Consider the following 26,670-nt stretch of genomic DNA (forward strand, 5'->3'; position numbering starts at 1 on the left):
GTGGGAGTCCAGCGGAATAGGCATTACACTAACTGCTGGTTCCTGATTTTTTTTTTTTTTTTAAGAGAGGTTTTTGCTATAGAGCGTGTGCACTCGCCAGAGTGACAGAAAGAGACAGAAAGAAAGCGAGAAATCACCCCCCCCGGGGGGATGGCCACGCCACAATCCCTTCTCCTCCATTCTCCTCTTGGGATCTTGGGCACGTATGCACATACGCCCAGCATGAGTTTACGCCATCAGGTCCGGGATTCGAACCGCTGTTGACTACATGGGAGTCCAGTGACATAGCCATTACACTAACTGCTGGTCCCCAGTGTTTTGATTGTAGTAGCCAATGAAAATTATTTCACTAATGCCTGAGAACAGAAGGAAATGTTGCAGCAACATTCTAATAACAAATTTTTTATTTCATTAAGTAATATCTTTCAAGGATATTCTCTTTCAAGATTGTACACAACTATTCTATGTTTTAGAAATTTTGAAATGTCACATCTTCTCTAGTCAGCATCTCAAACTATGAAAATGTGTACCATAAAAAAATGAAGTTTTTAAAATTTCTGAGTGTTTCATCATCTCATCTGTGCCATATTATTCAATGTCTATTCTCATAGCATACTTGTATCTTCTATAAATGGAAGTATACATTAACTTGAGAGGACTTCAATGGGTGATTAAGTTATTCTGTTTAGTATAATTTATGTAATTTTAGTGAATATATGAACTCTTTCAGACATTAGTGAATTTCAAGTGTTTAGGTAAATCATTTTCTTGTCTCATAATCTTTATCTACATGCCAAAGTGAAGTGGACATTTGGCAAGTGACCAGTTAATGTGATCAACCACAGACGCCAAGCAATATTACGCAGGGAAAAATTCCACTCGGCAATTTAAGTGAAGTCTTCATGGACTAAATGGCTTGATGCAACTTCAGGGAGAGTTTCCTTGCCTTGTATGACCTACCTCTGTGAAATTCGCAGAACACAGGATGGGCTGGATAAGTAAACTAAAGCAGACGTTTTTAAATTTTTTTTTGGTCTAGCTTATTTTTAGTTTTTTGGCATAGAGCCCATGTGCTGGATGGAGAGAAATAGAGAAAGAGAAAGTGAGATATTACCCTCTGGGGGGCATGGCCACACTGTAATCCCTTCTCCTCCATATTTCTCTTGAAATTTTGGGCGTGTACATGCACACACCTGGCGTAATTTGCAAGCTGCCAGATCTAGGACGGAAACTGTGTTCATCCATGTGAGAATCTAGCACCTTAACCACTATGCCACCTGCTAACCCTTTAAATTTTGTTTTAAGGCTGAACTTACAGCATAGCAGTTGAATGCAGTGCATAGGGAGTTGGATTCCACAAGACTGACTGCAGCTCAGGTGTCTGAAAAACATGCCATGTGTGTGTGTGTGTGTGTGTTTGCCTAAAATCCCGATGGGATGGAGAAACAGAGGCGAAGGGATTGGGCCAGGGCAACGCCCCACAGGGGAGTAAACTCATGCTAGGCACATGTGCATGCATGCCCAAGATCCCAAGAGGAGAATGAAGGAGAAGGGAATGTGGCATGGCCATCCCCCCTAGGGGGTGATTTCTTGCTTTCTGTCTATCTCTCTGGAGAGTGCACGTGCCCTATAGCAAAAATCTCTCTAAAATAATAATAATAATACTTTGTGAAACAATTTTCTTCATATTTATTTGATTTCAATAAAAAAAGTCACTTCCTGGAGTTGGCAGGTGGTGTGGTGGTTAAGGCACTGGATTCCCACATGGTTGACTATGGTTTGAGGCCTGGGCCCAGTGGCTTGAAAATCAGACTGGGCACATGTGTGCACATGACCAAAATCCTGAGAGGAGAATGTAGGAGAAGGGATTGTGGCATGGCTTTTTCCCCTGTGGGGCGATTTTTTCACATGCCTTCTTTCTGTCTCTCTTCTCTGGTGAGTGCACGTGCCCTGTAGCAAACACTTTGAAAAAAGAGAGAGAGAGAAGGAGAGAGAGAGAGATAGGACTTATTATGAATTAGCTCAAAAGAAAGTCTCTCACTCAATGTTTCCAGCCCTAGTATAACTTTATGTACAAACTGAAGTTGACGTGCTGAGTAAGTAGTTTCATCTGGTCTTCACATGGCGTAAAATAGATCTTATGCAATTATTGATTGCAAAGTAATTACAGCAATACATTTTAAGGAGTGCAAGCATGATTCTAGGAATAACATTCAAATCATAACCAAAATAACAAAATAAATTCTAATGATACTGAGTTTATAGCATTTTCAAAAAAGTTCACTATAAAAGATTTTTTAAAAATTACTTTCCTGTGCAGGAGAATTGTATTCACTTTTGCTTCACTCCTGGATTTGATTTCTCCTTTGGCAGAAACATGCTGTTTTCATGGTGGAAAGAATTCTTTCATGCTATTGTGAGAGGTTGGGTTAGTGGCAGTAAGTGTAATACGCGGCCTTATACAGGTTGGAAAGCACTAATGTATTCACTTATTTAAAAGTTAGGGACAAAATTACATTAAATTATGGAATAAATACATTTATGCAATCCTCAGTATAGAAATTATAAATATTGACTCTATTTATAATACATCTAAGTTGATAAAGTATCTTGAAGAGAATATATAAGTAAATTATTTTGGCTGGAGAGTGAAAAGCAGCGTTGGACCTCAGGACGTTTTTTTAATCCCATTTAATTTTGCATGTAAGAGGTTTTTTACTTCAAAGTTTGCTACACTTTCTTTGCATGATGATTTTTTGTTCAGTAGGTATAGCATTAAAATAAAAAATACAATCTTAAAACAGTGCTTTTGCCCCTGTTTTTGGTTATGGACTGGAAGTGTACCAAGGCTGCCTATTAACAGTAAGAATACACTTGTGGATTTGCTTTTTTCTTCAATAGATTGATGCCTCTTCATATCATAAAGATGACAAGGTTGGAGCAGGCAGGTGGCATGGTGGTTAAGGAGGCTAGACTCCCACATGGTTGACTGCAGTTCAAGTCCTAGGCTTGGCAGCTTGCTTATTATTTTTAAAAAAAGGAAGACAAGATCATGTTCAAATAAAGAACATTTACTGGGTAATGACTTAAGATGTTAAAATCATTTAAATTCCTGTATTTTAGTATTAAACCATTTTAAAAATTAACAAAACACATTACAGCCCTTATGCACAGAGGTATACCTGACGTAAACAATGGAGCTAGAACAAATTTCCTGTGTAGGAAAATAATTGATTGTTGGAAAAGTCATGACATAGTTTTGCATAGAAAAATACATTATGACTTTGCTGATGACCCAATAATTGTGAATTTCTGCACTTCTTTTATCCGTAGCAACCATTCCCAGCTCTAACATGCAGACTCATCGTATTCTGCTTTCGTGTTTATTATCTTGTTTTTTCCCTCTAGTAGCATGTAAGCTCCCCTAGGCCAGGACTGCATTACCTACTACCTTTGCAACACAGGAAAGTTGACAATTGCCTTTCTGGTGAGCTACTACCAGCTGGCTTCAACAGCACTGTCTGTCCGCCGTCCCTGACCTTCCCATGATTTGGGTACTGGCATGTGTGACTTGTGTGAAAAGCTAGTACATGAATTCAAATGGCCAGACACATGGAAGAGAGCAGTAGGAAGTGAGTGTTGATCTTCTGAAGACGAGACCCCACAGGGGTCCCAGCGGAGCAGGTGGCTCTGGTCACTCTCTCCAGGAGCACTCATGTGTGAGATCTCTGCCTTTTTTCTTTTGCTGAATTACGCTTTCGCTTTCTAACTTTGCTCTTTTTCCAAGAAGCTTAATTTTTAACCTATGTAATAACCACTTCATTGAATTTGTTACCCTGGAGCAAAGCTGGACCCTCCTTGTATAATAGGTGACCTTTGGAAATTAGGCATGGGGATTTAGTTTCAGATAAACTAAGTTACTCAGTTTCCAATTTTATTTTAATATTTTGCCTATTTTTGTCCTCTGATGTTTCTCTTTTAGAAACATCAACACAGAATGAGAGATGAAATAAAATATTCCACACTTTTTTTTTTTTGAGAGGTTTTTGCTATAGGGCACATGCACTCATCAGAAAGAGAGAGACAGAGAGACGGAAAGCAAGAAATCATCCCCGGGGGGCGGGGGGGTGGCCACACTGCAATCCCTTCTCCTCCATTCCCTCGGGATCTTGGGCACACATGCACATGCACCTGGCGTGAATTTAAGCCACCAGGTCCGGGACTCAAACTGCAGTTGACTACATCAGAGTCCAGCGACATAGCCATTACGCCCTCTGCTGGTCCCAGCTTTGACTAATTTATTTATGTGCCTTAATTTATCATCACATTAAGCTGTCTCATCTTTCCAGACTCCCTAGGAGAGCACGGTAGTGTACTGGTTAATGTTGACCCCTAGTTTTCAAGATTTTATTATGTAATAGGTATTGATTTCTGGATATTGAAGCCATCTAGAGAATTAAATTTTAATTGATGTCATAAGTAGGCATCTAATTCCTATGTTTTGGAGATGATCTGAGTTTGTGAGTAATGTATATCTCTATCAGTTTAGGTTTAAACTGAGTTAGCATTGTGTATCTACCTATCCTTGTTTGATCATAAATAAAGACTGGACCATTCGATTTGTATACCTACGGGCTCTCAGCTTATTCCTGAGCCAAGTGCTCTGTCAAAATTACTGGTGCGTTTTGGTAGTCCATGGAACAGTAACGTTTGGGAGGCTAATATTCATTTACTAACAGAGTACACGCTAGTTTTTAAAATGCTTGAATTTAATACAATAGAAAGAAAATTTTCTCAAATATTTGTACCACTTTCTATTTTCAGTTTGATATTCTTCCTTTCCAATACCATCCACTTGTAATGTATGTTGTCGGTATTGAAAGAGATACAAATGTGAGCAAAAGAGGAAACTGTTTTCCTCTATACCAATCAGGCTCCATTCTAGTATGTAGAAAATACACCAGGTCTGTAAGCAGAGGGGATTTAGCACAGTTGCAGAGCTGAGGTGCTAAGAGGTAGACTGCTATGGGGAATCTGTAGATTGGCAACAGCAGGAAGACAGAGACAACATCAAACAGTGTTGTCAGACCCTGTCACTGGAGCCCTGTGTTAACGAGAACTGCTGTTGATGCTTCCCTTTTCAAAGGAAAGGCTGTAAGATAGTCCTCAGTGCCACAGTGGATAGGCCACTGCCTTGAGAGAGGTTGCTATGGACAGTAAGTTCAAGAGCTCTGGGTCCTCCCCTTCTTCTGCCCTCCATTCACTGCCAGGCCCTCCCATTTGCTGAACTGACCTGGAAGCCAACTGGCAAGAGGCCCTGTGAAATGGATTTCCCTGTAGTACAGCAGAGAGCAGGGAGGAGGGAGGAGTAGATCTCAGAGCAAATAAGCAGATGGCCTAACTGCAGGGATTAGCATAATGTTCAGATCATTAGTATACAGACGTGCAAAAGCCATGGGAAAAGTATAAAATACTTGGATAACAAAGTTAAGGAAAGACTAAAATTGATAGCATAAATAGCATTTAATGTGGTTCCCAATTCAAATCAACATACTATTTATTATCTAAACCAAGAAAATTGCAGGAATGTAAGAGGGTACAAGACAGGGAGCCAGAAGATGGCACAGGGGGAAAAAGCCACACCATGAGACTGACTCATCTGGGCAAGTTAGGATTCATATCTGAGTTCTCCCTGACACTCTGGTCATGCGCCTGCTCACAATCTGCAGCTGGCTGAGGCTGGGGTTAGATTAGGGTGTCAAGACCCTGAGTGTATGTGGAGGGGTAGCTCCATAGCTCTGCAGTTAAGTGTTAAGCAGAGGAAACCAGATCCCACATGGCAGACCAGAGTTCAAGTACTGGTCTCAGCTCATGAAAAACACTGGGCACAGACACATGCCTGTCCAGGACACTGACGTGATGGACAGTTGAAGGTAAGGGAAATATGGTCCACTGACGGGTGCTTTCTCTCCCACTTTCTCTTTCTTTCTGAATTATGTGCAAAAGCTTTCAGGCATAAAAATAAAACCGTGTTGATGATGCTCTCTCTCTGTCTCTTTGTCTTTCTCTATCTCATAGAAGAAATAAATACAGAAATTAAAAAAAAATTACAAGACAACAAGCAGAAATTCAAAAGTGTTATACCTGAGAAAGTATTGGAATCGACAATATGGATGAGAATAAAATTTTCATGACTCTGCCTTTGAAGATAATGGGGGATTAGTTGCCAACATCCACTAACGTGGTTCGGCATAATTTATGTGGAAGACTCATTGTACCATTCCATGTCAGGGACTGTGGAGTCAGTTTAGGAAAGATTAAAATTAGGTTGGGTTTGCACTTGAGTAGGATGTGTTCAGTCATCTAGGTAGAAGTATATCAAAAGTTAGCTAAATTAGATCATTAGGAAAGCCATGACATATTTTTCTATGCAAAAACGCATCATGACTTTCCAAAGAACCCAATAATACCATAAGTGAGGAGCTTTATTCCATGGATAACTCATATGATATAAAGAATTTTTGTCATGCTTCAAGTTACGTACTCATACTTTGCCATTTTAATCTTTTGTTTCGCCTTAGTAAGGCTGCTGCTTTTCTTACCACCTCTGGTCTTGTATCTCCACACTGTGCTTACTGAGAATTCTTTACTGTGTGGCACTATTTAATTCTTGAAAATCCAGGTTCTGTCTTAATCCGTTTTTTTTAAAGTATTTTCTTACACTTCACTACGGAGTGCCTGTGTGTCAGATACAACCTGCAGTTTTCAGTTTTTCTACTCCTTTACATTTCTGGATGGTGCAAAATTATTGGCTCCCTTTGAAAGATGTCCTTGAACAAAATGATCTTGGATTTCTTGCTCCTTGAACAAAACTATCTTGGACTTTATGCTCTTAATAGTACTTTGAAAATGAAGATGAACATGCAAAGTAAAATGAAAATTACCTTAATTTTAATGCACATAAGAAAACAGCTTTCTACATTTTGGAATGTTTGGTTAATTGAACAAGTTGCAAAGGATAAGAAAAAAAGTTATTCTACATTTTGGAATGTTTGGTTAATTGAAAGAGTTGCAAAGGGTAAGAAAAAAAGTTATTTTCTAACTACTGCCTTGAATAATTTCTGTTCTTCATTTCTTATTAAAGTCTAGGAATATTGTAGAGCTTCTCTACATTATTAATAGATATTGGTAATGATCTATTAGGTCAGTGGTTACAAAGCCCATTCCCATCAGTGACCAGCTTCCATCTTTCACTTAGTTTGAGGCTTTTCATTTCTTCAGTTGCACCTTCTCAGGCAGGGAGGCCTGCACTAAAGGGCAGGTGCGCATCTTAGGTCTTTCCCACCTTGCTCCTTTACTCCTTATCCCTCACTAGGTTGCCTCAGACTTTTTCAAGGCTGAAGATGGCTGGAAGGAGAAAGCAGACAGAGGAGTCTAAGACTAGTAGTGCTGGTCAGTCGCCGGAATTCCACTGTTGTCACAGGCTGTCACATTCCCTTTCTCCTGGAGACTCCTCCTGCAGGTAGTCACCAATCACTCCACTGTCAGGGCTTGGGCTCTTCTCAAAGCCCTTTCTCTGTGAAATTTCTTTCCTTTGTATAGACGTCTTCTGTTGGTGTCACCTGGCCCAACCAACTGTTCTTCTGAGTGGCATTTATGTTATTTCTTAGCATTTTTAAGGATGCAAATCTACTTCCTCTCTGCAGAGCCCATTCCTGGCTCATCCTTAACCTTTATACATTCTTGTTCCAACAAATTCAGTAATATGCAATTGCTAGTGACGCACCGCCTTCCTGCTCTGCAGAAACAGCTACTTTTCCCTGTTGGAGTGTGAATGAGAAAACACTCTGCCTCCTTTGCCCATGGTGAAACACGTTAAGGTCTCCAGAATGTTCTCTAGGGTCCCCTGGATCTGGCTTCATGTGGAGAAATTTCTAGGGAAGAAGAGAGGAATGGCACAGAGCTTGGATAACAGTCCTTTCCAGTGTGTCCCTGTGAAGGTGGAACCCTCCTGTTACACAACTTTGGGCCGGGGCTGAAAGGTACAGGACTGCTCTGTTCTCCCACTATTTTATTGGTTTTTTTCCTGGTTATCATTTTTCTGTTTGTTTATTTAGACTCTTTATTTAGGAAAGGGAGGAGACCAAGCATCCTTTCATTGCAATATAAGACGCTAGATAAAACTAGGCAAGGGGAAAAGCCATCTTTTTTATATCTTGGGTATATAATATATTGTGTGCATTGTTTATGTTTATGTAATTAGAATTCTTATGGACATAAAACTGTGCATTGTTTTTTTAATGCCACATTACATTAGCCTTATTATTTTTAGGTCATCAAAATTCTTCCTGTATATTTAAAGGCTTATAATAGTCCATTGCAAGGATTAATTGCAACGTATTCATTAAGGGCTAAATTATATAGACTATTTACAGTATTTAGTATTAGAAGAAATGCTGAGGAAATATTTTTCAACATAAACCTTTTGTATATATCTTGGTATTTTTCTTTTTTTATAATATATTTTATTTTATACATTCCATCATTATACATCATTTAGCTTGTAATGTGAATTTTCTCAACATGAATACACTACACACTAGTCCAGCTGAGGATAGAGGATACTATACATGTTACCATCAACAGTTAATAGTACACTTTTATATCTCATAAATGTCTTCTTGCTTCTCTATTTTTTTCCTTAATGTCTTTCCTCATACTCTCCTCCTTCTCCCACCCACTTCCCACACTGTATCCAGTATCCTAGGATACTTTCCTGTTATGAAATATAAGAAAGATTTAAGAACTCCTGATACATATTTGTAAATTATCCTCTTCCCTAACAATGTAATGCAAATTTACATTTTCCTTTAGTGGTGTATGAAAATGTCTTTCTTACCATTTCTTTGTCAATATTTTTATTAATACACATTAATACATTGCCATTTTTGGATTGTGAAATTCTCTGTGTAGTTTCTTTCCCTTTGTATATCTTTATCTTGGTTTGTGGGTTACTTCCCATTAATTTTTATGAACAGCTTTTTTAAAAGAATTATTTATTTATTATTATTATTATTATTTTTAATTTGCCTTAGAGCATGTGTGGTCACCAGAGAGAGACAGACAAATAGGAAGAAAGAAACAGAGGAAAAATGAGAAAGAAAGCCACCAGGACTCAGACTCGAACTATGGTTGGTCATATGGGAGTCCAGCGCCCAAATCACATGCCACCTGGTAGATACCAGCTCATCTGGTTTTATTTCTACATGACTGTCTGAACTTTCCTCCCTTTTTCCCTTCTTTTCTCCTTTTTCCTTCTTTTTGTTCTTTCATCATCAGAGAGTAAGTGCATTTGCCAGAGAGAGACACACAGAGAGAGGAAGCAGGGGAAGAAAGCACGCTGCGATGAACATCGGGGAGTACAATTCCTTCTCCTCCACTCCTCCATCCCACTGGAATTTTTATTGAACAATTTTTTTAACTTTATTTACTAATTTTATTTTGACTGAGAGTGTCAGAACAAAAGAGAGAGAGAGAGGGAAGGTGAGAAAGCAAGCTGGCCATGTTTGGGACTTGAACTGCGGTCAGCCATATGGGAGTTCAATGCCCTTAACCACCACACCACCTGGTAGCCCCCATCCTGTTGGAATTTTGAGCTCGGCCTGTTTTACAATCCCACTGGGCTGGAATTTGAACTGTGGTCTTCATGTTGGGATCCTGCTCCCTTAGCCTCTAGGCCCTAGGGCAATCCCTGACAAATTTCTTATTGTTTCCTACATTGACTCTCCTGGTCAGGTAGAAGTTGTTTGAACACTGGGTATGTAAAACTCAGTTTAGATGTCTACATATTTTAATAAGGTAGAAGTTGTTTGAACACTGGGTATGTGAAACTCAGTTTAGATGTCTACATATTTTAGTTAAATAAATTATTTCTCTAGAATTACGAGCAAAAGCAGTAACTTTCTGTATCAGGAGAGTTTTCTCTGGGCAGCATCTCATGAACGTGGGGTGGCCTGGAGGACCTATAAAAACTTGATTTATCCGATGAAATTAAGCATTTTCAACACCAACCGAAAGCATTTTCTCTGAATACTTGTAACTTTCTGCAATTACAGGGCATGAGTGTGGGTAGAGAGAATGCTAGAGACTTTAGTTATAAAGCATTATTTAGCTAAGAGAGCGTGGCGTTGAGAAAAGCTGTGTAGGAGTGAAGCATTTCCCTCTGTGAGTCACTTATCTCACTTTTCCCACACCACGAGGGGCCTGTAAAATAGAAAGGGAACTTGTGATTCCAACTACAATTTGGGTGACTAACCATTCATGGTTTAACTCAATATTTGTATATTCTCTAGAGACACAAACGCTGCAAGAATACTGCATTGTATTTGTTACTTATGGTTATGGTTTAGCTGCTGGGTCACTAGCTGTATTTTCAATTCTTTGGAAACACTTAAATATCACAGAGCCAGAATCTGTGTTATAATAGATGAAAATGTGCTGCTTACTATTATAAAACTTCATTGTTTGTGCAATTAATTGGTGATTAACGCATGCTATTAAAAGAAAACAAAAACATTTTCATTTCGCCTACATCACAATAACCAGTTAGTATCTATGCAAAAAGAAATGAATGCAATATGCTCAGAATGTACCCGTACAGAAATACAACCCTAAACAGGATGTAAAAATAAGTACAGTCTACCTGATTAGGCCCTGTAATTTTTCTTTGCAACATTTCCAGCTACATTTAAACACCTGTCTAGAGACCTTCTTTTCTGTCAGTTATGGTAAGAGTATCTTGATAGTTTTCTTTCTTCTTTGTCCCTTGCTGTGGGTCTCTAAGAGGAAATAATCGGTGAGCACTGTGTACAGTCACCAAAGAAATCTCAATAAAAGTGCTTGGGAAAGGAGATTCATCTCTCACTTGGACCCTTCCATTTAGACTGGAACCTTGAATGCTTTGATTATGCTCATTCATGGCTTTGTTCATACTGATAATGACAGGTTTTCTGTGCTATCCTTACGCCAGTCCAAATAAATCACATATTTGCTGTGAGTTCAAGGGGAAGGTTGGAGTCACAGCTCAGATTACCTCAAATCCTCTGGCTGGACTTCACCTGGACATTCTGTTCCCTCCCTTTCTTCTCACTTGGGCCTCGTGGTCCTCAGTCTTTACTGCAATGGCGGGAGTGCCCGGCGGATGCTGGACACATCATGATCCGTGTGTCACCTTCCACACGTAGAACAGAATCTCTGGAGACGAGGCCACTCAATATTTTGAAACTTGACTATAACTGGAAGACTTTCCAGAATTCAGATTATCTTCCAATTATTGGTATGATAATAATTCAGTATTTTTCTGACTGCAGGAAAACAGTTCATCTCTTTAACATGCCTTATATATTTTTTGCTACACCCAGGCCTGAATTTCTTATCCATATCCATATCTTACCTGCATATTTTATTTCACTTTAATTGATCTCTTTCTGGGCTTTGAACAAGGAACACTCCATGTGCTTCCTGTTTTCTTAATCCTAAACTGGTGGGCTGCCTTCTTCACGCAGAGCTTGGCTAACACCAAATTCATCTATAAAACAGACAGGGATCTACTACCCAGATTTAACCATAATGACAGATTGTTACATTTCCTTCAGATATTTTTAAAAATGACACATACAGTAATTATAGCTAAATAATCGCCTTCCATTTCATTCCTCTCTCTTCGTATAATGAAGAAGTATAGTTGGTGAATACGCTTTCTGTGTGTAATTTTTACTCTTCAATTATACATTATTATGCTCATAGCAATATATTATTACTTCATGTAAAATTAAAATGACTGACATTGTACTATACAACTCTGCAACTTGGTTTCTACACTAAGACTATTTTTTTATGTATGTGAATGTTGGCAAATGTAAACCTAATTCCTTCATCATAAATATTAAAGGAATCTTTGTGAATTTATTTATCGATTCCCAGTGGATGAATGAATACATTTACCCAATTCATTGCTGAATTGACAGTCCTTATAAATGATGGGAGGAATTTCTCCAGGTTAGTGATGTTTCACGGACTCAGAGCTGCTGTGTGTACTTCAGCTGGAATGCCAGGGTATTGCCAGGCTGCTCTGCGGGTGCTTCTGCCAAATTACGTGCCCACAGACTTGGCCACGCTGTGCTTGGTGCATCTTTAAATGCTGCTTGATGAGTTTTGAATATCTGTGTAAATATGTACACCTATAGATATTAAAATATATAAGTTTAAATATAATGTGTTTTTGAAACACATTTTTATAGATATTTGGGCATTCCCTGACATAATTTATAGAAGAGCAAGTTTATCTAAGGTTTGGTAACACTTGCCTAATACATCTTCTGATCCTTCTGTGACCAGAGAGGGAGAGATCAAGATAGGGAAAGGCCAGGTCCGGAACTTGAACCACAGTCAGGCATGTGGGAGTCTGGCGCCCTTGACCAACCCCCATGCCACCTGACAGCCCTCATTCACGTCTTCTATACGCTATTTTAATTTGGTTGTTCAATTCTTGATGTTGTGTTTTATAAAGTGGTATTCATTTTTATATCTTCATATACGACGGCCTACATGTACCCGATAGTATTCTCAAGGCATTTTTTAAATAGCCAATTCATCTATATCTATATCCATTCCTTAAAATATCATTTTCTCTTCTGTCCTTTTTCTAATTAATCATGTTAGAGTTTTATCTTCAACTTATTTTCAATCTTTATTTTATTTAACAATTATATCCAGTGCTATAAGTTGGCCTCTAAACACTGGTCTAGTTGAATACTCCACAGTGTATATGTAAGACTTTTATTTGTACTTATTATTGTTATTTCTTTTAACACATATGCATTTCCATATGACTTTTAATATTTTTTAGAATTATTTAGTTTTATTTGTTATTATTATTATTTGATATAAGCATATGCTCTCATCAGATAGAGAGAGAGAAAGTGAGAAATCAAGCTGCCAGGTCCAGGACTTGAATTGCAATCAGCCATGTGGGAGTTTAGCACTTTAACCACCACACCACCTGCTGGCCCTGGTAAAGCTATTTTAAAAGATTATAGTCCACGTACAGTACTTTGACTTTGCTGAGGGGGAAATTCACCAGTCTTTGCTAAGCGTGATTTGTGAACAAGTATATTGCCAACTTTGAAAATGTTCGTTGTATAGAACTTAAAAAAGAATGGGTTCCCTGGACCAGCAGTAGGTGTAATGGCTATGTCACTGGACTCCCATGTAGTCAACCGCAGTTTGAATCCAAAACCAGGTGGCTTAAATTTATGCTGGGCACGTGTGCGTGTGTGCCCAAGATCCTGAGAGGAAAATGGAGGAGAGGGGATTGTGGCGTGGCCACCCCCCTGGGGGAGGGGGGGATTTCTTGCTCTCTGTCTCTCTGCCTCTGTTTTTCTGGCAAGCACCAAGCACATGCACTCTATAGCAAAAACTTCTTTCAAAAAAATACACAAAAAACAAAACCCAAAAATGAATGGGTTCCCTTTTTATTGGCTCTTTTTTTTTTTTTTGATGGTACAGGGATAAACCTCTATATCTGCACATATATTATATAGCAAATCAAATTTCTCAATTTTTCATGCAAATTTGCTATAAAATTATCATTTTAATTTGTATCCTTTTGGCAGGGTCCTGGCAAGTTTGTACTGAATCTACTTCTTCATCTTCCTGGTTGTGTAGGTAGAGTGAATTTCCCAGTGGTCCTTCACCCATAGGTGACAATGTGCTTGAACTGTGCCCAAAAGGAGTGTGAATGGATAAGCAACTTAAAGGCTGTTACAGACTTGTAAAGTATTATAGTGTACATGTCAAGTGGAGAGTCTGGAAGTCCAGACCTCAGCATCTGTCTATGGTCCCTTCTATCATATTAGTATCCTATTATAATTTATTCATATTTTTGCTGCATTCTGTATAATTTATTTCTACTCCATTGGTAAATTTCCTCATCAAATGGTATCTAAACTTCTTTCTCTACTTATTGACTTTTAAAATATTTAAGGCTTTGATTCTTCAATAAGTTCTACTTTAATCTTTTCCAAAGTTGCCCTTTCTGTTTTGGTGGGTCACTATTAATTTATAACATTCTAGTGCTTTTTTTTTTTTTTAAATGACATTGTGATTATTTTGTGGCATTTTCAGATTATTGGAGCTAAATTCTTGGGATGCTAATTTTCCTATTATGTGTCTTTACTCCCCCTCACTTTGACTCATTACTTCTTAGTATTTGACACTTTATTTTGAACTAACTTCCCTTCAAATTGATTTTTTCTGTGGGCTTGTGTGCCCTGGGATCTTGAGTCATTTGGGTTCAACTCTGCTCTGTATTCACTTGGCAATTAGGCTGATCATCCAGCATCGTGATCACTCTAGCTCCTGACCTCCTTAACAGTTCTTGACCTAGTCTGAGTTTTGATATATTTATGACGGAAATTTGTTTAATGCTCTGATGTGAGCAGAAAACAAGTTTGCATTTTTCTTTCTTTTTACACAAGCCTAATGTCACTTCTCATGAACTTTTAAAACCAAACCATTGCATGCGAAAGTTTATATCTTGGTTCTATTCTTTTCTTCTGCTGGTCATAATGGCATTTCTATGTGTTTGTAGGAAAAAGACTATTGGTGGGACCAGCAGTTGGCATAATGGCTATGTCGCTGGGCTCCCATGTAGCCGACCATGGTTTGAGTCCCAGACTCAGTGGCTTAAACTCATGCCAGGTGCATGTGCATGCATGCCCAAGATCCTGAGAGGAGAATGGAAGAGAAAGGATTGCAGTGTGGCCATCCTGCCTGGGAGCGATTTCTCACTTTCTGTCTCTCTGTCTCTCTCTTTCTGGCGAGCGCATGCGCCCTATAGCAAAAACATCTCCAAAAAAAAAAAAAAAAGAAAGAAAGAAAGAAAGAAGACTGCTGGTTACATTTCCTCTGTCACTGGAATTATTAAGTCAAGTAGATAGTTGGATATAGAAGATATAGACATCTAGGGCTCAGCATTCAATGTAAATGAGTGGGTAGACAGAACCATCCATATCTATATATCTCTATCTGTTACCTGTCTAGTAAACCTCAATATGGAGAACATTGTCGAGAATGTAAGTTAGCATGTGGTTGACTATCTGAAAGCCATTGGTGACCTCAGCAAAAGCAATTTTACTGGAATCTTGTGAAGAAGCAATGATTGAACAAGAAAACAAAATGATCAGATATGCAGATATACAGAAAATTCTTTTAGGAAGTTTAGCTGTGAAGGGAAACAGGGATAGGTGCAATAACTTGAATAGGGCATGGGATTAAAAGACATTTCTATTTGTGTGCTTTTTGTTTGTTTGTTTTTAGGTTTTTGTGATAGGATGTGTGTGCTCAGCAGGGAGAAATAGAAGACATGCTTCCCAAAGAGACAGAAAGAGAGAAATCGCCCCCCAAAAGGGATGGCCACATCACACTCCATTCTCCTCCCTTCTCCTCTTGAGATTTTGGGCATGCATGCATACACACCTGGCATGATCTGAAGCCACCAAGTTCAACAATCAAACTGCAGTCAGCCATGTGGGAGTCCAATGCCTTCACCACCACGCCACCTGCTAATCACCTCTGATTGTGTTTAAAATATAAAGTGCTACTTAATTTTTTTATGACTAATGAGTATTTAAGACTTTCTAAATCTTCCAGGCATGTCTTATGTTACCCTTACAGGTGCTCCTATACCACACGCTCCCACCCTCGCCATACTCTGTTGCTTACGCAGTTGCCTGTCTAAAACTTGGCCAATGAGGGGAGAAAGAGTGACTAGCAGGTTCACTCCACCAGTATCTAGGAGTGTATCAGAATGCCAGATAACCCTAAATGTGTTTTAAAAATGACTTTAGCAGGTAGACTCATTGGAGACTAGTTCAAAATAGTATTTGTTTCTTCTCTATTGACAGTACATACCTTCAGGGAATCATAAAATAAAAATGTATGGAATGAAATTCTACTCATGCAACAAAGACCTTATGCATCATGAATGTCTGCTAAATATGTTTTTGTTTGAATCCCTCCAAAGGGATATGCACATTCAATGATCAGAACATAGTGATGGTAGTTTACTCTGTGGTAATGACAATAACAGCAACTAGCTGTGTATCCAACATCGAATGCATTTGGAGACAGCATTATAAATATGCTATTACATGTTAAATACTCTATCAGGCATTTTATATTATACATTTGTCATTCACAACAGCCCCTTGAGAGAGGGGCTGGGTTTCTTCTACATTTAATATAGTAAGAAAAAAAATCTTTACAATCACAAATATCTTGACTTCTCCCAGAATGAAAGTGACAAAAAGTGTATTTCGAGATTAGAACTTTATTTATCCAAACCTAACCTAACCTATTTAGACACTCTAGTAAGTATTTTAGTATTTCATTAGTATTACAATATTATTAATGTATATCTGAATCTGTACTTTATTCTTTTTAAAAAATAAAAGAATTAGTTTACTTATCTTTATTTATTTATTCTGATTTGACCAGAGAGGGAGAAAGAGAGAGAGAGACAAAGAGAGAGAGAGAGAGAGAGTCGCCAGGTCCAGGACTCTAACTGCAATTGACCACGTGGGAACCCAGGACCCTTAACCACCATGCTACCATATGATCCTACCCCTGCCTGTGAGGGACCTCCTTAGAGGGTGCAAAGGGCCACAGCTGGAGAAAAGAAGAGATGCCAGGGCTGGGTCCTGTGTGCCTTTGTCTGGCCAGGCCCTCCCCCTTTCCTCTGGTTTCTATTATTCTGTGTGTGGAGCCTCTTTGGACTGGGGCTTCCCAGGGAGGGGGTGAGGGTTTAGGATCCTGGCTTCTCTGGGCGGCCCCTGACTGGGGCTGTGTCTCTGGCCCTAGTTAATTCTAAAATTAGGAAAAATTGGAAAGTTACAGGAAAATTTAAATTTAGAACAGTGAATTTAGTTTGAAAACCTAAAAAAATCAGTGTTTTAGAGAATAATACTAAATTATGTATTAGCAAATTTGAAAAGTGGTCATCCTTAGAAAAGAGGCTTGAAAATAGCACCATTATAGTGTAGTTCATTCTATTCTCATTTACTGGGTACTCCTCAACTCCTGGCTCTATGTTGACTGGCCTCGCTCCCTCTAAAGAACCCCTTGTTCCTGTTGCCCATGTACTCTATAGTGTAGCCTGTACTCGGTCTGTGATCACAAACAATAAAAACTGTTTGCTTCAGAAATCAATAAGAAATACTGCAAATGTGAGGGGTCTTCAAAAAGTACATGGAAATGTGAATTATGAAAAACTGTATGTGTGGATTTCAAAATTCAAAATTCAAATTCATTATTTACATATTCATTTATCATTTAATGAATGCCTTCAATGTTTCAGGCACTATCTTATACACTTAGGATAATCAGTGAATCATTCAGTTGAAAGAAAGAAGAAGAAAAATAAAGCAGCTATGTTCCTATTAGTCTTTATTGTGTATTAGAAAGATAAAGACTCATTTTTTGTTGTTCTTTTGTAGAATGTGATCATTCTGGAAATGACTACACACAAATACAAAACTGGTAACCTTAAGAAATGCAATAAAATCCAATGAGTTAATTAGTCAAAATAATAATTTTATTTTTATTTATTTATGTATTTTTAGGTATTTTCCTAGAATGTGTGTGATCACTGGAGGGAGGGAGGGAAGGAGGGAGAGAGAGAGAAAGTGACAAATCACTCTCCAAGGAGGATGGCCACACCCCAATCATTTCTCCCTCATTCTCTTCTTGGGATCTTGGGTATGCAAGCACAAGTGCCCAATGTGATTTTTAAGTGACTAGGTCCAGGACTGGAACCATGGTCAGTCACGGGGAAATCCAGCACTTTAGTCTCCATCCTACCCGCTGACCCTTCAAAACAATTTTTCAAGTATGTCAGAATGATTTAACCTAATATTACTGTGCTAACTTTATTAATTTTGCTTATAATATTGCTGGTCCCTACCCTTATTAATAGTAAGGGTAGGGACCAGCAATTAGCATAATGGCTATGTTGCTGGACTCCCATGTAGTCGCCCATGGTTTGAGTCCCGGATCTGGTGGCTTAAACTCACACCAGACACGTGTGCATGTGTGCCCAAGATCCCGAGAGGAGAATGGAGGAGAAGAGATTGCAGCATAGTCATCCCCACTGGGGGATGATTTCTTGCTTTCTGTCTCTCTGTCTCTCTCTGTCTTTCTGGCACGCACCCTATAGCAGAAACCTCTCCAAAAAAAAAAAATAGTAAAGATAGACTAAATAACAAACAAGGTTAATATCTCTGCCTCAAATATGAGTTTATTTTTTGTTCCCTTCTTGGTCTACTGCAGCCAGGAGGCTTTGGTGCTTCTTCTCCATGTAGTGACTCAGGAATCCATGCACAGCCAGTTATAGGTTGAAAGCTATATCCTTATCTAAACAAACAAACAAAAAATCTACTGCATGAGTTCATGAGTTTTATACACATTTTAAAGTCTCCCATCAAATACTTTACATTGTTAGAACTAAGACAATTATTTTGTGAGGGTATACAACCTAGATACAGGAGGTAGTTAACAGAAGACCTCACTAATTACTCACTGAAACCAGTTGACACATGGTTTAGATACCAGGGGGCTGCGGAAAAATCTGCAGAGCACGGGAAACATCCTGATCCTGGCTAGGTCATGTGGTGCCTGTTCTATACAATGCTTATAGATTACACATTATCCTCTTTGATTCATATTCAGGCAGTCTTCCTTGGAGTTTCAGAGGAGCAGCTTAAGGAAACTAGCACCAAGGATGGATGCCAACATTATTTGAGTGAATAATATTATCCTTTCAAATATATGAGAAGACACTACAAATTTTGAGTAAAAATGGAATTAAAATATGTGTTAATTTTGATGCAAAAAGTTGAAATTCATGCATAGTATTTTTCATAGTACATGTTTTCTTTGAACTTTTTGAAGACCCCTTGTATGTATATACAAATGCATTGTATGTTTTATTTTCTATATCAAGACTTGATATCATTATTCAGATGAAAAGAGAATTGAGAATTACAAGAAGGGTTTTCAAAAAGAAAAAGAAAAATGTGGGGAGTCTTGCAAATCAATAGATTGAAATCTCAAAGAACTTATGAAATCTTGAAGATAAGTCATGATAACAAGATGAAAGCCTGCCATATATTGTTTTGACATAGAAGTGCAGGATTTATTTACAGTTAGCTTGGTTATAAGCTATTTGCACAGTTTGTCTGTGATTGAAGAGAGAAAGTATTACCTTCAACACAGGATAATCATGTAAATTTAGAGAGAGAAGGTATGTGAAGAATTTATTGCATAGCAGGTACTTGGCAAACATTAATTACTTTCATTTTAAACTGATTTTAAAAAGGAGGAGAAGGGGTTGTGGCATGACCATCTCCTTGGGGGGTGATTTGTCACTTTTCTTCCCTCTGTCTCTCTGGTGAGCACACACACACACACACACACACACACACACACACCCTTTGTCAAAAACAAACAAACAGGGAACCAGCAGTTAGCGTAATGGCTATGTCGCCGGACTCCCCCGCAGTCCACCGTGGTTCGTGTCCCGGACCCGGTGGCTTAAAACTCACGCCGGGCGCGTGTGCGTGCGTGCCCAAGATCCCGAGAGGAGAATGGAGGAGAAGGGATTGCGGCGTGACCATCCCCTCTGGGGGGTGATTTCTCGCTTTCTGTCTGTATGTCTCTCTGTCTGTCTGGCGAGCGCACGCGCCCTACAGTGAAAATCTCTCAAAAAACAAACAAACAAACAAATAAACAAACAAAAACAAAAAAAATACCCTATGAATATAAAAAGGATATGAGGATATGTTTGGCTATGAATAAGGCTCTAGATAAAGTTGGATGTATTTTCTCACATAACAAAAAGCCAACACAGGCCAGATCTGCCAATCTCAGCTGTAAGATTTCCCTGTGTGCCCAGGTTGCTGTGGTAACTCTACATGTGTATCTTCATGCATATTTTTGTTAGTATTTATGTCTTGCTAGCAGGTGTGTGTGCTCTCCAGAGAGAGACAAGAGAGAGGGAGATCAGAAAACACCCTCCTCAGGGCATGGTCACGTCACAATCCCTTCTCCTCCATTTCTCCCTCCTTTTGGGATTTTGGGCATGCATGCACATATGCCCGGTGTGTTTCTCAAGTCACTGATCAGCTGTGTGGGATCAGCTACCTTATCTCCCAGGCCACAGAGTTTGGCCTTTCCTTGGATATTTTCAAGTGTCAAAAAATTTTAGAACATTTCCCATGCAAGAAATCCCTTCATGCCCTATTGCTCAATTATATTGCTTCTACTCTGCTGACTAAGGTTTACTAAAATTGACCTATTCCAGTGGTTCTCAAACTTTACACTGAATAAAGAAGACTCAGAGTTGTTGAAGAGAGAATTGCTGAGCTCCAGCTCCAGAGTCTCAGATTCAGTAGGTTTTACATAAAGTTCCCAAGTTGGGTGTTGTCTTAGGTACCACGCATTCAGAGCAACATTTTGAATTTATTTTTAAAATAAACTTGGACTACTGCATATCCATTTTTTAGGTCTGAGACTAAGTTCAAACTAAGTTCTCTTAGCAAATGGTCAGGCAGCAGAGTATGAATGCTAGGGACCGGCTTGTATGGATGTCACATGGTTGTGGTGCAAATTGTGTTGGGAAGCAGTGGTTTCCACCCTTCCTCTCTCCTTCCATCTCCCCTATTCTACCCTCGCTTTTATCCTTCTTCCCTCCCTCTCTCCTTTCTTTTCTTTTTCCACTTCCTTTTTCTTTCTTAATGCATACCTCATAGTCTTGTTTACTTTATTTCTTTTAAATTAGTCTGCATACATTTTACAAGCCTTAATGACAAGGCATTGACTGAAAAATAATTGTGCTAAATCACAAAGGTATTTAAGTAGTTGTTACTAGGGAGGCATAATTTCTGAGGAAAAGACGTCCTCTTGCAAGTTTGCCATAACTCTTTCATTACACTCCATACTATTTTTGCAGCAAATTCTTTATTTTATGTTTGACATGAAGAAAGATGAACTTTCTTTAAATATTTCACTGTCATTCCAAATAAAAGAATTGTGTTTCCTATTTTGCGTTTCTTTGTAAAAGGCCAAGGTATATAACTATAACCTGACGTTTGAAAATTGCATTCTGAAGAGAAGAAATGAGAAATCTGTTTACATTTCAAATATAATTTGTGATGTAACTCAGCAAAACACTTCCAAGTTGCCACACACTGAAGTGACCATGCTAGTCTGCCCAGCCACCTTGTTGAATGCCATGGTCCTGCGGTTCAGTACGAAGCTGTCAGTTCTCCACTGCTTGCTAACTCTATGCAGGTGTAATTTCAATAGTGTGATTCTGACTCTCATGGAGGGGGTACGCAGAATGTGCAGGGCAGCAGCACTGATGCTAAGACTCTCCCCATTATTTGACACCCACACTGTCAGTGGATGCTTGGAGGCAAACACTCTTTAGCTGCTGAGGGGGAGGGGGCGGCTGACAGGTATGGGGGCCTCCTCTTCCACCTCTGCCTTCTAGCTCCCTGAGGGTTGTGACAACAACTTCTGCACCAGGTTCTGCCCTGTGGTTTGCATTCGGGACTTCCACCTGTTCGGATTGGAGCCCTGGGGTTCACAGAGGCCAGGAGCCTGCCAGTTACCAAAGTGTCATATGAAAAGTCACTTTGTATCAGCTTTATTTCCTGTAACGCCATAGTCTTCACACTGTATTGTCTTTTGCTTCTTTTAACAGAATATTGTGAAGATATCTCCATGTCAGTATACAACAGGCTCTTATGTCATATTTAGCAGTTTAATGGGTTTTAAATTTAATCAGCCCCTTATGGCAATTTAGTTTCCAGACATTTATTGTTAACAGCAACAACAAAAATTTGTGCTCAATAAATATCCTTACACACACAGCATTTCACACAACACTGGGTATATCTGCAGTATACATTCCTGGAACTAGGGTGACGGTCAGAGTGTATGTACATTTTTTATTTCAACGAATCTTGCTGATGTTTTTCCACGAATGAATCCCTGTTTCTGTACATTTTACTAGTAGATCCTTTGAATACATTTAACCCTTGCTAAATGCCTGAAAACATGAGAAATTATATCTTAATGTGTTTTTAATTAATTTTTTATTTGAGAATTGTAATTTCCAAGTGTAGTTATTTATTCTTACAAATAAAATATGTAATAAAATGTATTACTGCGTACAAATGCACATACAGTTGTCAGAAATAACACAGAGTCTCTCTGCCCTAAGCCCAGTTCCTCCAGTGGTATCATTTCCAAAGCGATGGTGAAGAGCATGCGCAGGATCCTGGCCTTCCTACAGGCAAGATCAAAGTTGCCATCTCAGCAAAGGACCCCGATGTCCTTTTAGATCCACCCCTAGCTCTCTGACTCTCCTCTCCTGTTCTTAATCCCTGGTAACCACTAACCCCTTCTCCAAAAAGTTATACATGAAATAATTTTCCCCATATTCTGAGTGAAGCTAAATATCTTAATTTTATGAGATACTCTTATTTTCTTTCCTGTGAACTCTGTCCTTCCATATTTTATATCGAGTCAGTTTATATTGACTTGATATGACTGCATAGGAGATTTCTCTCTCTCTTTCTTTCTTTTAATTTAAAGAATTTTTGCTCCATGAGTGAGTGAGAGAGACAGAGAGATAGAGAGCTACAACATTAGTGAAGGGTCCTGATGCCACAGTTCACACCTGGCTTCTATCAGATTATAGGCATATGTGTACCCCATGTACTGAGTGAAGTCTCTGGACTTGAACTACCAACCTTCCCATGTGGGTCTGCCTTGCAGAGCCTTCCATTTTACTGTTGTGCTACCATCCAGTCCCCAGATGTTGTTTCTTGCCACAGCGTGCTCTGTACAGGGCTTATTTGCTATACACAAGTCATATACTTATTGTGATTAAATTAATCATTTAATGATTTCACAATTTGGGATTATATTTAGAAAACATTCCCCTACTTGGTAATTAAAAAATAAAATGAGGTCTTCAAGTTTTTCTTCCAATATTTTCTAATATCTTATCTCTTTTATATTTTTTCATTTCTGAATCTCTTGTTCAATCTCATTATTAAGAATACTGTTGGTACCCTATGTAACAGAGATTCTATTTCTAGTCTACTTTTTCTGAGATAATTTATGCATTTTTTACAAGTGCCATTTTTTTGTGCTCTTTCATACATAAAGTACTACAAAAGTATGGAAGAAAATTAAAGACATTCCTAGGTTTTGCTACAATATTACTATAACATTAGGAGGACCTGAAGAGTTATTTTTTATTTATGGTTTTAACAAAGATGTTTCTTATAATGATAATGCTAATATCTTTGCACTGTAATTTTTTATTTTTATTTTTTAAATTTTACTATAGGCATATATACTTGCTGAAGAGAGACAGGGAGAGAAGTGAAAAATCACTCCCAAGAGAAATGGCCATGCCACAATCCCTTCTTCTCTATTCTCCTCTGGGGATTTTAGGCATGCATGCACATGTGTTTTTCAAGATGCTAGGTCAAGGACTAGAATGGCACAGTTGGCCATGTGGGATCCAGCCACCTTGTCCACCATGCTACTGGATAACTTGTACTATACTTTAACTAAAAATGAGAAATAACTTTGTTAATAGTTCGGGGCCAATTACTGTAACCTGCTAATTCATATCTTTTATGGTGCTAATTATAATAAGATTGATTGGTGGTCCAATCACTTCAAGGTCGACAGAGTCATCTGTTTCTTTTAGCACATGATAGGCCTCTTTCTCCAGGTCCCTGAGCCACAGTCGTCTAAGTTCAGAAGAGGTAGCAGGTGACATCAAGCCTGCAGGAATATGAAACATGTTTTCTTCAGAAAGTAATTTGAAACATATAGTGTGCTATCTTTCAATTATTCTGACTTAGTAGATGAATACCTCTTTCTGCATTTATTTTTATAATGAATATCTTATTCTTCATTTGTGGATATAATTCCTTTTTTTGGAAACCATATATTAGAATTACTTTTGCATAAGGTGGAAAATGGATCATATACTCAACAATATAAAGATGCGTTGTATTTTAGCCTTTTTTTTTTAATTTGCCAGAGGACATGTGCACTTGCCAGAAAGAGGCAGAGAGACAGAGGGGAGAAAGCACCCCCGTGGGACACGGTTACACTGCAATTCATTCTCCTATTCTCCTCCATTTCTCCTTCCTTTCAGGATTTTGGAAACACACACACACATACACACGTCCAGCGTGTTTCTCCAGGGACTAAAACACAGATGGCACTTGGGCTCTTTCTATTCCAACCATCAGACCATGAGATGGCCAATATTTTAGTCTTTTTTTTTTTTAAACTTTATTCCATAGGATGCATGTGCTTGCTAGAGAGAGAGAACAGACAGAGAAGGTGAGACAGAAAGTAAGAAATCACCCCCTAGGGAGGATATGCTACAATCCCTTATCTTCCATTCTCCTCCCAGGATCTTGGGCACACACAGATATGTGCCCACGTGAGTTTTAAGTTACCAGGTCCGAGACTCGCCCCCGCAGTTGGTCATGTGGAAGTCCAGTGATGTAACTGCTACACCATCTGTTGGCCCTTATCTTAGCCATTTACATATTTTATTCATAGTTATATGCAAATCATAATATTTGGTTACAGAAATGCAGAGTTTCAGAAAAAGGGGATGACTTACCTCAGTTCTTCCCAAAATACTTTTCTTTGTTGAAACAATTTGCCATTCTTCTGACTTTATCAACGTGCATTATTAAATATGTAATTTTCACTTTCTCTTGGTAGGAACTGTTGAACCTCCAACATGCCTACAGTAAACTAAGCAGACGATATCAGGCAAAAATGGCCGAACTGACCAAGGCAAACAACCATGTGGATCAAAATGAGGCAGAAATAAAGAAACTGAGGTTTCAGCTGGAAGAACTGAAAGAGAAACTCACCCCAAAAGAAGACAAGATACTTTATAAGTGAACATAAGCTGGAGAGCTTCAGAATAGTATTTCACAGCACAAATAAAGCATTTTTCTCCTTTATCTTAAATTTTGCCATAGGGCACATCTGCTCTACAGAGAGAGAGAGAGAGAGAGAGAAAAAAAAGAGAAATAATCCCCTGGGGGCAGGGAGGAGTTGCTATAATGCAATCCCTTCTCCTCAAGCCTCCTGTGGGGACTTTGAAGATGCATGCATATACGCTCAGCATGTCCTTCAAGCCACTTGATCCAGGTCTGGAACTACAGAGTCAGCCACGTGCATTCCAATACCTTAACCACTATGCCATTTGGCTGGCCCCATTTGTTCTCATTTATTAACCTGTGGCATCATTTGTGATAAAACCTTCATATTTTAATGATTCAAATAAATAAAAAATATAAAGAAACAGAAAAAGATGACACATACAAATACAAGTATCTGCAATGCTAATAGAGCATGTTTTATGTTTGCTCTATAGCTGCAGTGTTTCAGCCTGCTCCACTGTCCGCATGTGTGTGTGTGTTTAAATTGGGACACAATATTGTTAAAGCTTGGTGTTTTATGTTCTAAGCCTTAAGCATATACAACAGAAAAATACGACATATGCTATGATTATATATTATGATATATTTTCTCTCTAGGGCTGTCATATATTCAACTTAGGTATGGTATTTTGTTTTGTAAGACCTACTCACTAATGATTTACAGACTATTTCAGAAGTTTCTGGAAGGCAGACATCTCTGTGTAATGTCCTGATGGTACACCTGTAACTGCTGCAATTACTAACAACAAAGAAGCAGTTGCAGTGTCAGCGTGAGCATGGGGCCGTCAACACACAGCAGCAGTGATTTCAGATGGTGTTCCAGTCGCTGCATCTGCTCCTGTTGGACTTCTCTTGAGGAAAACACACACACACACACACACACACACACACACATTAGTTCCCTGGTTGTAAAGACTGTTTTCATATAATGCCAAGCAGTCCAAAATCATTTTTTAAAAGTTGAATTATTTCTCCGTGGAATAATGTAATAGAATACACTCCACATTTTGAGATTTAGTTTTTAATCAAAACTACTCTAATTAAGCAAAGTAGATTTTCTTCTTAATAACATCACATGGAGACAGAATTATTCCAAGAGGCTCATACATTGCCCCCTGCTATTACTAATGCTGATTTGGCAGGCATTTCATCTTTGATATGTCTCTTTTCATGAAGATATATGCACTTTTTAACAATATTCATGTCAAGTGGGGCTGGGCTGTGGAAGACTGAAGCAGATGAGCAATGTAGTGGAAAGGCTCATGGTTTTCATGTTATCATAGCCGTTATTCTTGTGATAGCTTTAAAATGGGATTACTTGCAGAGGGTGGTGATGAGTAAATCTGTATGTCAATCTAGGTCTACAGGAAATTGCTTGGGACTAACTCCCAAGAAAATGGTAATATGTTCCAGAGTTCAGAGTAAGGAAATACTAGTCCCCAAAGATCTTATTTAGCATTCTGACTGAGTAATTTAAAAAATGAGCTATGGGCCCTTCCTTTTGGCCGGAACCACCATCTTCCAGTAATTAACCAAAATGACAAACACA

The 26,670-nt window shown here is 38.6% G+C and overlaps 1 protein-coding gene across 1 annotated transcript in view; it reads left to right on the forward strand.

The window, feature by feature from the left end:
* Positions 1-25,201, forward strand: part of CCDC102B (coiled-coil domain containing 102B) — a 261,921-nt gene extending 236,720 nt beyond the window's left edge. Inside the window, exon 9 of the mRNA XM_027771330.1 lies at positions 24,892-25,201. Coding sequence (XP_027627131.1) covers positions 24,892-25,077 — 186 coding nt within the window. The 3' untranslated portion in view covers positions 25,078-25,201. The remainder of the gene's footprint in view (positions 1-24,891) is intronic.
* Positions 25,202-26,670: the final 1,469 nt, after the last annotated feature.

Source organism: Tupaia chinensis, unplaced genomic scaffold (genome assembly GCF_000334495.1).
Source record: "Tupaia chinensis unplaced genomic scaffold, TupChi_1.0 Scaffold000206_1, whole genome shotgun sequence".
Classification (NCBI taxonomy): Eukaryota; Metazoa; Chordata; class Mammalia; order Scandentia; family Tupaiidae; genus Tupaia; species Tupaia belangeri.